The 15,498-nt window shown below is 31.5% G+C and overlaps 1 protein-coding gene across 2 annotated transcripts; it reads left to right on the plus strand.

Moving 5' to 3' along the window:
* The first annotated feature begins 364 nt into the window (after positions 1 to 364).
* Positions 365 to 10,801, plus strand: LOC132757666 (beta-1,3-galactosyltransferase 1-like). Of its 2 annotated transcripts, none has more exons than XR_009629486.1 (2): positions 365 to 673; positions 3,032 to 5,204. XR_009629486.1 is itself a non-coding variant. In XM_060749016.1 (2 exons), exon 2 carries the CDS (start codon positions 8,067 to 8,069, stop codon positions 9,180 to 9,182), a length of 1,116 nt encoding a protein of 371 aa, XP_060604999.1. In that variant the 5' UTR covers positions 431 to 673; positions 7,932 to 8,066; the 3' UTR covers positions 9,183 to 10,801. The 2 variants fall into 2 exon arrangements, 1 of the variants encoding a protein (XP_060604999.1); XM_060749016.1 differs by lacking the exon at positions 3,032 to 5,204 and adding an exon at positions 7,932 to 10,801 and having other exon boundaries at positions 431 to 673.
* The last annotated feature ends 4,697 nt before the right edge of the window (positions 10,802 to 15,498 follow it).

Below are 15,498 nucleotides of genomic sequence, written 5' to 3' on the forward strand. Positions count from 1 at the left end.
GGTTCTAATTTATAGCCACTTAGATTTTTATTCCGATCATCATCATTTTAGTCTAGCAGTTTTTTTTATTTTTAAGGGTTCAGATTGCAAGGATCTGCGTTATAACATATTTATCTTTTGGATGTTTTAAACGCCTGTATGATATAAAAGAAACAAAACACATAGTTACAAATAATTTTAAATCTTTTCTTTTAATGTAGCTAGTTATCTGAATGCAATGATTATTGAATTTCACATAATTATCATTCAAGCATTCTTTATGAGAGCAATGATAAACAACCGATTTTATCTTTTTTAAATTTGAAAAAAAAGAAAAGAAAACGTGACATTCTTAAAGAACACCAGGGTAACTAGATTGGTGACTTAACAAACTGCTATCGGATGATTGTGGTCGATTAGTAATAGCTCAGTATTAATGTTAGATTATTCATATCGTGTGCAGATAAAATTTGTCATATAAGGAAGTTAAAGTACAATAGCGAGTGAAATACTTCTGATTCCCCCCCCCCCCTTTTTTACATTTACAAAACAAATGAATTTGTGAATAACTCGTCGAAACACTAACAATAAATGATTATAAGCTTCTATTCCTGGTATAAAAATGTCAAACCTGTTATATTGTGGATGTTAAAACATGTTCAAGACCTAACTTGTTTATGGATAATCTTTTACGGTATGTTAGTAATCACATATATTGCTTTCATTTCTTATATTTATATTTCTTATATTTATATATATTTCTAGTTATTAACTTAATTTAACTTACAGGAAATGCTGTGCATAGATTAACCTTATACTTTTTAAACCGTTTTGTGTTTTGTTGTTCCCGTAAATTTTTTTTTTTGAAAAGGTGTTTTAAGTTAAGCATAATTTTACTACATGTGTCATTTGTATATTTAATGTGCCATTAGTATTTCAAGTATTGAAAGACGCAATATTAATGTATCACTTGGATATTTTTATAAAACTTTGTTTGAAAAAATCTAGTTAACATTCTAGGTTATATAGTATGAACATTTATGGGACGACGAATAATAACATTTTGTTCTAGAACATTTTATTATCGGCTATGATATTATAATTATGTAATATCGGATCATGTATCTCGCACTTGCCATTAACATCCATTTGCAATTCTTCCTCAGCTTTATTGTTGTAATGTCTGATTATGATCTTATTATAAAAGCATTTTTATTGTAATACATATCTTACTTAACAGACCAATTCATTGTACACTTATTTTCTATAATTCCGTTCGTTCTTTCCTACGTTCTTCCGTTTTTTCCTTCGTTCGTTTATGAGTGAGGGGTTAATCATTGAAGTAAGTCAGTGAGAAAGCCAGCAAGTATTTTATGAAGAAAGGAACAAACATATAGGGATGAAACGATTGAAAAAATGAACTGGAGCGAAAGTGTGAGCTCGAGAACGCAGAGGAAGTAAATAAAGTACAGCAAAACCAAGCGAGCAATAAGTCAGATAGGCAAAGCCTGTAAGCTGAGTGATTTCGCTAGAATGTAAATAATTCAGTTTTGTGACTTTCACAAAAACCTGAAAACAAGAGATATCCGTCTGACAGCATGCTAGCTTATTATAAATACTTGCCTGGGAGTTTGGGATGATGGTTTTTAATTTAAGGCAATACCTCAAAGAGTATAGGAAATAAGCTTGGTGGTGTGCAAAACGTAACCGAAACTCTTAGTCGTAAAGGGGGGCAATTTTGTCAATATCCATTATAGAGTTATATACTCTTGGTCACAAACAAGACTTCCTCAAGTTACAAAAATGCTTTACAGGGGGCAAGAAACAAGTGGGATGATAAAAAAAAAACTTTTAAGCCCAAAAAGGTGGGGTTTCTTTTTTAAATCCATGACAGTGTTGTGACCTCCTGACGTCGGTTGTGGATGATGGTCACAAAAGTTTTTTTATGTTTTAAAGCAAGACTTCAAAGGGTATAGGAAATAAACAGGGTTGTACGAAAAACTTGACCGATATTCTTAGAACAAATTGGGAATGATTTTGTCTAAATCCATATCAGAGGTATGTCCTCTTGCTTGGAAGTGGAAATGATGACGACAGAAAAGTATTCAAAGTTTCAAAGCAATACAGTCGACTCCACTTATAACGAACTCGCTTATAACGAATTATCGTTAATAGCGAACTAAATCTGACATCCCCGGCCGATTCCTTTTTTATTTTATATTAAATCTCATCGCTTAATACGTACTCGCTTATAACGAATTTTCGGCTATAACGAACCATTTTTACAAGCCCCAAATAACGGAAAACATGTAAATTTCCTTGGTTATAACAAACTGTTATAATTGAAATAACGGGATGCGCCCGATTAGGATCAGTACATGAATAACGCTGTCCGATAATTATACAATCGGTAAGTTATGGCTCCAGGGAATAAAGATTTTGATTAATGTTCTCACAACATAATTTCCTACTTGTTACGGAAAATTTGTATTTCGCACCCTCAGTTGATTGATGTAAATACCCGATAATTACCAAATAATCGATTGTTTTTGTTTGCAATATTAACCAAACGATAATAAACAAATAGCAAAAGAATACAAATGGTTAGCACTTTATAGACAAGTACTACATGAATAAATGCATGTACCATGTACATAATATATCGTTCAATAAGATTCCTTGCATTAAATAACCATTAAATATTTATAACCGCTGCAGTAAAATACCGGTTAAACCAGTAACCAGTGAAAAATATGGCTTTTTCAAAGCAAATTTCCCCATAAAAAAAAGTAAGCAAGTTGTTGCTACTTCGCTTTTAGCGAACTTCGGATATAACGAACGATATTTTAATGTCCCATTGAGTTCGTTATAACCGGAGTCGACTGTATATCTAAGGATATAAGAGATAGATAGTTCAAAGTAAACTAAATTCTAAGTCGAAAACAGGTATGGTTTTGTCAAAATCTATTACAAGAGTTAAAGCATCTTGTCTGGAAGTGGGAAAGATGGTAACCAGCAAGCATTAAACGTTTCAAAGCGATTTCTTTTACAGGATATATGAAATAAGCGGGAGAGGAGAACAACTAAATCGTACTTCTAAGTCGAAAAAGAAGCATAATTTTATGAAAATCCATGACAGAGTTATGACTTCTTGCCTGGAAGGGGGAATGATGGTCATAAACAAGTCTTGATGTTTCAAAGCGATACATCAAACGGTATATGAAATAAACGTTGACTTTTAAATTAAGTAAGTAAACTATATATTGCAATAATCAGAACATTATTTATGACACATGTAATGACAGGATTAGTAATCGTATGAAGTTACGTATGAATTAACAAAACTTACATTTTTTACATAAAATAAATATCATGTATACAACATTTATCACTGATATGTTTTCTCTGGTTTATTCTGCAATATATTCAACGGCGTCTAAAATAACAATGATTCGACGTCACTTAAAATAAAAAGATGAACAGTAGAGCTGCAGTCCTATTACTTTTTGAACAACCCTCGTATAAAAAGAGCAACGGCGTGCGCCATGTAGACCACAGGGACCGTTATGTTATGTTTGTAGTTTTTAAATCACTTAATATTCTGTTAAAATATACTGGTAATATTCCAATTCATGATGGTTTGCTTTTGTATACAATAGATTGAACTACATTTGTATATAACATTTACAACAAAAGTCTTCATTTTTTTGGATTATGGAATTATCAAATCGTAAAGAGAATGTAACTGTTTCTTTACTGATGCCCGGAAACACGCGCGCAATATTTACAACAATTTTTGCAGAGTCATTATAAAGAGCACGATACTGCATATCAAAAACGTATAGTTTCAAAAACAAGAGGGCCATGATGGCCCTAGATCGCTCACCTGACTTATCATACTCATCCAAACAATTACCTAGACAAGCATTCTGACCAAGTCTCATGACAGGTGAGTCAAAAATGTGACCACTACAGTGTAAACAAGGATTATCCATATTTGAGCAGTGCGACCTAGTTTTTTACCCAGGTGACACATATTCAAACTTGACCTAAAAAATCATCAAAACAAACTTTCAGACCAATTTCCAGGATACTTGGATCAAAACAGTAGCAACTTGAGTGTTAACAAGATTTTTCTATTTTTAGCTCCGGTGACCTAGTTTCACATGCGATTTCGAACTCATCCAAGCAATTACCTAGACAAGCATCCTGACCAAGTTTGATAATAATTGAGTCGAAAATGTGACCACTAGAATGTTAACAAGGTTTTCCCATATTTGGGCGCTGTGACCTAGTTTTTCATCCAAGATGACACATGTTCGATCTTGACTTAGAAATCATCAAAACAAACTTCCAGACCAATTAACAGAATATTTGGATCACAACAGTAGCCACTAGACTGTTAACAAGATTTTTCTATTTTTAGCTCCTGTGACCTAGTTTTCATCTGAGATGAGACATGTTTGATTTATTCCCAGCAATGACCTAGACAAGTTTCCTGACCAAGTTTGATGACAATTGAGTCAAAATTGTGACCTCTAGAGTGTTAACAAGGTTTTTCTATTTTTAGCTCCGGTGACCTAGTTTTTCATCCGAGATGATCCATAATCGAACTCATCCGAGCTATCACCTAGACAAGCATCTTGATCAAGTTTGATGATGGTTGATGCAAAAATGTGACCGCTAGAGTGTAATCAATGTTTTCTATTTTTAGCTCCGGTGACCTACTTTTTCATCCGAGATGACCCATGTTCGAACTAATCCGAGCCATCACCTAGACAAACATCCTGACCAAGTTTGATGATGAATGAGGCAAAAATGTGACCTCTAGAGTGTTAACATGGTATTTCTATCTTTAGCTCCGGTGACCTAGTTTTTCATCCGAGATGACCCATGTTCGAACTCATCCGAGCTATCACCTAGACAAGCATCTTGACCAAGTTTGATGATGACAGATGCAAAAATGTGACCGCTAGAGTGTTAACAAGGTTTTTCTATTTTTAGCTCCGGTGACCTACTTTTTCATCCGATATGACCCATGTTCGTCTCATCCGAGCTATCAACTAGATAAGCATCCTGACCAAGTTTGATGATGATTGATGCAAAAATGTGACCGCTAGAGTGTAAACAAGGTTTTTCTATTTTTAGCTCCGGTGACCTACTTTTTCATCCGAGATGACCCATGTTCGAACTCATCCGAGCTATCACCTAGACAAGCATCTTGACCAAGTTTGATGATGATTGATACAAAAATGTGACCGCTAGAGTGTTAACAAGATTTTTCTATTTTTAGCTCCGGTGACCTACTTTTTCATCCGAGATGACCCATGTTCGAACTCATTCGAGCTATCAACTAGATAAGCATCCTGAAAACAAGTTTGATGATGACTGATACAAAAATGTGACCGCTAGAGTGTTAACAAGGTTTTTCTATTTTTAGCTCCGGTGACCTACTTTTTCATCCAAGATGACCCATGTTCGAACTCATCCGAGCTATCACCTAGACAAACATCCTGACCAAGTTTAATGATGATTAGGGCAAAAATGTTACCACTAGAGTGTTCACAATGTTATTCTATTTTTAGCTCCTTTGACCTAGTTTTCCATCCGAAATGACTCAGTTTCCAACTCATCCGAGCAATTGACTAAACAAGCATCCTGACAAAGTTTGATGATGATTGAGTCATAAGTGTGACCGCTAGTGTGTTCACAAGCAATTGTGGACGTACGACGGACGACGGACATTCACCGATCCTAATAGCTCACCCTGAGCAAGCTCAGGTGAGCTAAAAAGCAATAATAAAAATAAGTATGATGAAGGGTTTTTTTTTGTTTTTGTTTCATACAAATAGCACAATTTCCATTCATCCATAATGATATATCTTTAACGATCATTTTCCGCATGTTTGTTCAAAAGATAGCGTGTTGCTCATTTATAATGTGAACAATCACCCTGTAGCAAATAATGCCCCTCAATCTTCTGTTTCAATAGCAAACAAATAATGTTAAAATGGCAAAAAACACAAAGTTTTCTTTGTATCACAATGTCTATTTGCCGAAGTTTACTGTATTCATGAATATTTACCGATTGAATGACAGATCATTCAACTCAAAAGAAATGGATAACATGAAAGCTTAAATAGGACCTGAGTTGCTATGGCAAACAACTGTTTATACACGGCCATAATACCTGACCAAAATTTTTATAGCGCAGTTATAATACTGCTCAATTTCTTCTTAAAATTAATATAAAACAAACAAGCAATTTACATGCATTTGCCCCAGACGTGTTTATGATTAATATAAACATCGACGTTACTAACATGCAGTATTATAACTTGAATGAAACAAGCAACATTCAGATATTATTGCTAGTTGTTTGTTTTGCAATTAAGATGACGTTGTACACATGTTTTGTACTTTAAAAAGAAAAGACCAGTTAATAATCAAACAAAATCTATCTTGTCATTCTCGGAAAGGGGGCTAAGTGAATAAAATATTTTCACATTTTAAATAAAAAAATACTGTATATGGTAAATCATTATTATCACCAGGTAAATATTTCAGGTAAAATATATTATTTTAATTTGAATCATTCATAAGCGGAAACGAACAATTTGAACGTGTTTTCTTATATTTTAATTAATTCTTATTTATCGTTATCATTTTTATAAAGTTAAATACAATGTTTCATTATATAGATGTGTACTCTCTCATGTGCAACACAGGCAAAATTTTCATTTCGTCGTTTTGAATTTTTCATTCATTATTATGTAAATGTCCTCAAAATGAATACACTAGGCAGTCTCAGGGACAAATCTTTTTTTCCTTATAAAAAATAAAATAGTTGTTACCTAACTTGGCCCACTTGGGTCAGGTTAGAGTGTTCAGATTTTACAATAGTTGTCAGAGTGAACTTTGTAAACATTAAAGAACATGTCAAATGAATGACTTAGAATTGTCTCAATTATACAATACGCACAAGATCTGTTATTGTAGGTTTCAGGGTTTGTTCAAGTCACGTGGCTTGTTTTAAAACGACTCGGTGATTCTGTCGGCGTCCAAATTTCGTTCAACATATTTGGAAATATTTAAGCTTCAAACCCGAAATATATAGAATGTATACAGAAATTCGTGCTGGGACTTTACGAAATGCCATTTAGCGTGGTTTGAGTACATTAGATAATTTTTACATTTTTGTAATTAATATGCCCGAGTATCCCTTTAAAACAAATTAAATACATCTAACCGTAATAATGTATATTATTCAATCCATGATATTAGTATGCTACTTATTTATTTGTAACTATTGTATATGCATTTATTATATACTTTGTAATGAAATATTGAGAAATATTGATGAAATGAAATGCGTATTTTCATTTTCCGTATTTTCACTGTAAAAATTTATTTTTCACTGCAGTGAAACATATTTTCCGTATTTTCACTGGTGTCTTGCCGGACTACTTTATTTTAAATTCTGCCAGTACTCAAAATTTAAGGGAAAGTCTTGCAAATTTTAATGTCCAGAAAGAGAAAAATGTATATAATAAACAGAAAATTCAAGTCTTTTCTATAAATACATGATTTATTTTCATCTTGTGGCATGAAAATTACCATATTTCACTCGTGGCTATCGCCACTCATGAAATATTTATTTTCATACCACTCGATGAAAATAAATCATGTATTTATAGAAAAAACTTGAATATCCTCTATATACTTAATGGTTGATGATGATAAGCTGTAATGTTTAAATCTAAAATAAATTCAGTTCTGTTCTGTTATCATTTTTATCACCAGTATCAACAACAACATCATCATCATTTTAACGAGTAGTATTACTACATTAGCCATCACTTCAAAAACAAAACACTTAACAAGAACAGTTCTTTTTAAAACTGTCTCTATTATACAAGGTTGATAAAGCGTTGTTGCTTTTTTTGTTTCAGATCATAACTCTGATTTTTACCTGAACTCTCTGAATCCGGCTACACATTCTCCTGGTTCCTTAAAAAAGAATTTAGAAAATTGAAATAAGCAAAGCAAAAAGGATTTATGTTAATGGTACGTTTCAAACCAAAAAAATGAAGGTTCCAGCTAATTACATTATAAAGTCAATAAACAGTATGTCAAATCTGGCCACGCTTCGACGGGTAAAGAAATGCACGATTTTTGCCACAATCACAATGCTAGTATTTGTAATATTTACGAATTTATTGCCGGTTTTTGAGCAATATCAGACTGAACATTTAAAACTGGACACTGATGCTTATTTTGAAGATGCTAAAGATTTGAGGTATCCAGTCAAAGTACAGCCGTACTTATTTCGACTAATAAATGCTTCTAACCCGAGCGTTCCATTGACCATAAGTGCAACATATCTTATTCAGAACCGAAATCTTTGTCGTTCTGTGAAGAATCTTACGGTGCTTGTTGTAGTTAATTCTGCGACAGACCATTTTGAACAGAGACAGAGTATAAGAGCAACTTGGACAAACGACACGTATTACTCGTATTTAGCAACAGTCAGAGTTGTGTTTCTTGTTGGCAGAACTGTGAGTCACGTTGTCCAATCTGCGCTTGAAATGGAGTTCGAAAAGTATAAAGATATCGTACAAGGAGATTTTATAGATGCCTACAACAATCTTACACATAAAGGTGTGATGGGTTTTAAATGGATTACGGAGAGATGTCGCAATGCGGAAATGATTCTGAAAGTAGATGACGACATTGTAGTTAATATGTTTCTATATATCTATAAATTAAAACATTCTAAAGCGCTGCAAAAGGCAAACGTATATTGTGAATACAAATCCGATCTTATACACAGAGATTTTACATCAAAATGGTATGTTGATGAAAGTCATTTCAAAGGAGTAAAAAGATATCTGAAATTTTGCAAAGGAAAGTTTGTGAGTATGACGAATGATATAATGCCATCTTTATATCTATCCGCCTCGAAGTCGCCGTTTTTTCATCTCGATGACGTTTTGTTGTTTGGATATGTCCTGCATAAGATTCCAGGATTGAAGTATGAAACGTTCAGTGACGGTGATTGGCAGGGGGTAACTAATGAAGCAAAACACTGTTTAGATACCAAAAATGAAAAATGTACATACATTGCCATGCAGGCCGGTTACAAGGAGGACGTATTAAATATTTGGTCGAAAGTAGTCAAACACTTTAAAGATAAAGCATAGCCAACACAAGACTGAATAATAGTTATACTAAGTGTATCATTCAGTAGAAATATCCTTTTATTAAAAATTTACTAATTTTAAGCCTAAATTACACAAATAAGACGTGTGAAGATATGTTAAACAAGTTAAACAATTAAATATTTCATCAAAAAGTGTTTGTTATATGATGTCAAGAATTTCTAATGGCATTCGTTTATTTAAATCAAACTGTTTGTATCTTTTTAAAGCTATTAAAGAAATCTACGCTTTCTATAAATAAAATGTTTTAAACAATCTACTTGAATTCACATTTTAAAGATTGCGTTTGAGACATGTTCATTTTATTTTCGAGAACGTTACATAAAAACTAAAACAAGATTATTGTTGGGAAGTATGTCTCATATTTAAACACTCAAATAATAAATTACAAGGAGGTATTTTAAATTGACACAACATGTCTGTTCAACGGTAGAGGGACTCCACCGGAGATTTTGACATATTTCTCGAGATAAAGTTGATCGAGATCGAGGTTGTGTATAAATTTCAGATCATTCGTTACCTCCGTTTCTTTCCAGAATAATTTGTGAAAAATGACCCAAAATTGAAAAGCATTGCAACGCTTTTCTAGGACTAGAACAAAAATACGACTTTCGTTTTTTTAGTATATTTCTTAAGTATCTTCTTTCGCATGTCTTTCTTCTTAAACTAAGTGCCCGAAATGATCTATGTACGAAATTCAAATTATGGCTTTTATGTTTTTGACCTCAGTGGAGTAACTTAAACTTGTTCATGTAATTAAACATTTTTTTCTTAAATATAAACACGAAATCATCTGTTATAAACGATGAAACATTCACAATGATTTACGGAAGTTTTGATGGAAATTTATCATTATTGTGATGTAATTCAGTGCAAAACAATTCAGAATTTTCAACTACCATATACCAGCTTTACCATTTGATTGGCTTGTATTTTTCTGCATATTACATATTCTGCATATTACATTTTTAAAGGGAGCCTTTTCGGAAATTTTGTCTGGGTACTAAAATGTATAGTAATAAATTCATTTACCTAATGTATCTATGAAATACAATTATAAGCACACTAGGTATGGCAACTTTTCGTCTATACAGTACCCCCATATTTGATACGTTTGAAGAACCAAAAGATCAATGTGTGTGACCTAAGAGTATTTTATATATTGATTTAAAACTATCAAGAACCTAAATATATTTTGATTTGTTTATTTTATCTTGCCATAAAAGATAGCACTAAAACTCACAATAATCCCCGATAATAATTGCCAAATAAATCTTGTTCAGGATTATTTTTCGGCAATATTGTATTTTGTTGATAAATGTCGGTCACAGGGCATTGATTTTTGAATGTAACTTTGATTCGCCTTTTATTGTTATTAATAACATTTAATTTTGTTATTATAATAGTTATAAATAAAATGATTAAGTCATAGCATTCAATTTGTATTTTATTTAACTTCTATAATTATTCCCTCTATAGTCATTTCCTTTTGTACCATAAGAATTCTGATTCAGATGATATTTAAAAAAGTTTACTTTTTTACAAAGGAAATTTATCATCAATCGTTATTAAAATCAAATTGTTGATAAGAAATAGTATTAACACTTTGATTTAAATTTTTGACCCAGAAGATTATCATGCCTTGATTTAAATTTTTTTAAACATTGGTATAATTTAATAATAATTCTTGGATCCAAAAGAATAATTTAACTTGGATTTTAATCTAAATTTGAGATTGAATCACAGATATATATTCAAAATACCTTGTGTGTTTAAGATAGTGCACCCCTAATGCATGTCTCCACTTTGAAGAGTATTCAAATAGGCTAAAATCACTGTAAAGTGTATTGAAACTGAGGGGGCGTGGGTTCAAACCCCAGAAGGGGCAATTTTTTTTCTTTCTTTTTTTTCTTTTTAACATTTTTTATTAATCTCTCAGACCCCCAATGGAAGAAAAAAGTGATTTATTTTAATTATATAATTATTGTAGGTATTTATTAACTAAATAATGCCAAATTTAATAGCAAATATGATACCAGATATTTTCAAAGTTTAATAAAATAAAAACTAAACGGTAAAAGTATTTTATATTTTGCAAGACCAACCAATATACATTAAAGAAAATTTAGGCAAACTTTGAAAATAGCCCCTCATTTTGGAAAATTTTAGGAATATTTTAAATAAGGCTTTTTACATAGGGAAATGGTCAAATTAGTGTTAAAAGTGGGTGGGGTAGGGTTACATTTTTATACATATTAAAAATATTTCGTTTAAAAACAATCGTTTTGCTTGTTTAATTTGTTACCTAAATGTCATTATTTATTTCTTAACAATGAGCAAAAGGAAAACAATTTTCATAATGATGATATTATAGATTATTTAGAGTTTCCTCATTTCTGAAAAAATCCTTTCTAATGGCAAAGTTTTAGGTCATAAAAATGTCCATAACTCATAAACCACACGGTAAATTTTGTTTAAATTTTGCACACAGGTGACATTTAAGGCATATAACTGTCCTATGTTGTCAAAATTACAATTCCTTATAGTGCCCATTAGGGGTGTACTACCTTAATCGTTGTTAAGAAAGTTAAGTAACGCATTATCATTGTTATTTGGAGAGTTGATAGTACTGTACTATTTTTCTATTCAGAGGATTAATTTATAATTTGTTTTATTTTTTATAAAATTTGGATTTAAATTAATAATGTTGGCCCTGATAAACAATTTCTGGATTTAAACATTTTTGATACAGAAGATTTATTAATACTATTAAACAAACAAACAAACAATGTACATGCATTTGCCCTGGACGTGTTTATGATTAATATAAACATCGACGTTACTAACATGCAGTATTATAACTTGAATGAAACAAGCAAAATTCAGATATTATTGGTGGTTGTTTGTTTTGCAATTAAGATGACGTTGTGCACATGTTTTGTACTATAAAAAAAGTAAAGACCAGTTAATAATCAAACAGAATCTATCTTGTCATTCTCGGAAAGGGGGCTTAGTGAATAAAATATTTTCACATTTTAGATAATAAAATATTGTACATGGTAAATCATTATTATCATCAGGTAAATATTTCAGGTAAAATATATTATTTTGAATCATTCATAAGCGGAAACGAACAATTTGAACGTGTTTTCTTATATTTTAATTAATTCTTATTTATCGTTATCATTTTTATAAAATTAAATAATTTGTATCATTATATAGATGTGTACTCTCTCATGTGCAACACAGGCAAAATTTCCATTTCGTCGTTTTGAATTTTTCATTCATTATTATGTAAATGTCCTCAAAATGAATACACTAGGCAGTCTCTAGGACAAATCTTTTTTCCTTATAGAGAATAAAATAGTTGTTTCCTAACTTGGCCGACGTGGGTCAGGTTAGAGTGTTCAGATTTTACAATAGTTGTCACAGTGAACTTTGTAAACATTAAAGAACATGTCAAATGAATGACTTAGAATTGTCTCAATTATACAATACCAACAAGATTTGTTATTGTAGGTTTCAGGGTTTGTTCAAGTCACGTGACTTGTTTTAAAACGACTCGGTGATTCTGTCCGGCGTCCAAATTTCGTTCAACATATTTGGAAATATTTAAGCTTCAAACCCAAAATATATATAATGTATACAGAAATTCGTGCTGGGACTTTACGAAATGTCATTTAGCGTGGTTTGAGTATATTAGATAATTTTTACATTTTTGTCATTAATTTGCCCGAATATCCCTTTAAAACAAATTAAATACACGTATATCTAACTTTAATAATGTATATAATTCAATCCATGATGTTAGTATGCTACTTATTTATTTGTAATTTTTGTATATGCATATACTTAGTGGTTGATGAGCTTACGGAACGTCGGTGGTTCTACTCGGGTGCCCGTTCGTGCCTGAAATAATGCACGAAGGGCACCTATCCACCAGTAAAGCTGGAACATCGCGATATGACCTATACTGTGTCGATGTGACGTAAAACCCAAAACAAAACAAAACAAATAATGGTTGATGATGATAAGCTGTAATGCTTAAATCTAAAATAAATTTTCATTTCTGTTCTGTTATCGTTTTTATCACCAGTATAAACAACAACATTATCACCATCATCATCATCATCAATTTAACTAACGAGTACTATTACTACATTAGCCATCACTTCAAAAACAAAACACTTAACAAGAACAGTTCTTTTTAAAACTGTCTCTATTATACAAGGTTAATAAAACGTTGTTGCTTTTTTTTGTTTCAGATCATAGCTCTGATTTTTACCCGAACTCTCTGAATCCTGATACGCATACTCCTGGTTCCTTAAAATAGAATTTAGAGAATTGAAACAAGCAAAGCAAAAAGGATTTATTTTAATGGTACGTTTCAAACCAAAACATGAAGGTTCCAGCTAATTACATTATAAAGTCAATAAACAGTATGTCAAATCTGGCCACGCTTCGACGGGTAAAGAAATGCACGGTTTTTGCCACAATTACAATGTTAATATTTGTAATATTTACGAATTTATTGCTGGTTTTGGAGCAATATCAGACTGAACATTTAAAACTGGACACCGATGCTTATATTGAAGATGCTAAAGATTTGAGGTATCCAGTCAAAGTATAGCCATATTTATTTCGACTAATAAATGCTTCTAACCCTAGCGTTCCATTAACCATAAGTAATATAATTTCTTTATTTCCGTCTCATCTTTACATGTATACATAAAATTACATATAAAACGTTAAACACAAACATAAAGTACATGAAAAGACATTCTAAAAGAATTACAAGAGACCATTTACTTTTACCTCTAAGGGAGACAACTCCACAGACCATATCACAGCAGTTAATGTGTTATGCACTGAAGAGTTTTCCCCCCTAGCTACACAATTATCATTCATTAAAAGGTTGTTGTATTAAAAAACATATGACCTCAATATATTCAAACTATTGCATGTTTTTCCTACAGAAGGTTACATTGTGGTACAATGAATAAAACGATACTAAAATGTTTAAATGCAAATGGTAAGAAGAAAAATTGATCACTATAAATCATTTAACCTTGAAAAGAATGTCATCTATTACACCTGATAATTTACAATCTCTAAATATAACTAACTTCAGTATATCAACGATTTGTTTTCTCCAACATAATTTACATGAAGACCTGTTTTATCCATACAATATATTGGCTTAGTCAATGAATGTTTTATACAGAAGCAACATATACATTGTATTTGTCCAATATGTAATAAATATGACCATTAAAACTTATATAAGTCAATTAATGACATTTTTAAAACCATATCTTGCCAAATAATATTTACTAAGACTGTTTTATTATATTTTTATACTGTCTAATTAAATTTATCTAGGACTATTTAAACTATAAAACAGCATTCACTTTTGAAAAATTGATAACAATGTGAGATTACAGTCTTAGTCTGGTTAAAATATTTATCCTAAAACCTACATTTCAGTAAAAACATTTACCTATTATTCTTTTATATACAATATACATATTTTAAATTAAAACAAAAACATATAAAAAGACACATCAGAAAAAGAGAGCAATTTGCATGTTCTTATATGTAAAGGAAAGTTACCCTTGTCTTAAGTATGTCAAAGCAGGATTTGGCAATATACCGTACACAACTCGTATTTGAGAATATAAAAATAAACTTCTCCATAGTTGTCATTGTGTGAAATTGTGGGTTTTTGACACTCACTTTTTTCAAATAGATCTACACGAATATCTTCATACATAAAACATTCCATTACAGCATGAAATTCACTTTCTACCTTGTCACTACAAAAAGGACAAATCCTTTCATTTACTGGTAGGCGTTCATATCTACCTGTCTCTATTCTTAGTGGTGCAGTTCCACATATGAACTTAGCAAAAGCGGACCTGTGGCAACGCGGAAGTATGATTTTACAATATTCCTCAGTTCCAAAAGTTGTCTTAAACTGCCTATATGGGCGCAGTTTGTTGCCACCGACCCCGCTTCTAATTCTTTCAGATGTAACATTAACATTGCATTGTTCTAGATTGAACTTTTTCTAACATAGCTTTTTTTTGATACCATATTATCAATATTACAAAATTCTGTACATTCAAGATCATATAAATTTGTTTTTTTTTTCTGAAACACCAGTTTTTACATCTTGTACTACCAACTGTATTAGCATACATAAAAACTTTATAGTTTGTTCTGGACCTAGGCATCATACATAGCCTGTGCCTAAAATTAGAAACACTTATCATATGTCTACTGAAAGTTGGTTGCC

The sequence above is a fragment of the Ruditapes philippinarum genome, unplaced genomic scaffold (genome assembly GCF_026571515.1).
Source record: "Ruditapes philippinarum isolate M1 unplaced genomic scaffold, ASM2657151v2 ctg4573_1_1_1_1, whole genome shotgun sequence".
In the NCBI taxonomy this organism is placed as follows: Eukaryota; Metazoa; Mollusca; class Bivalvia; order Venerida; family Veneridae; genus Ruditapes; species Ruditapes philippinarum.

Coding starts and splice junctions, on each gene's coding strand:
- LOC132757666 (XM_060749016.1), top strand. CDS start 8,067: ATGAAGGTTCCAGCTAATTACATTATAAAGTCAATAAACAGTATGTCA.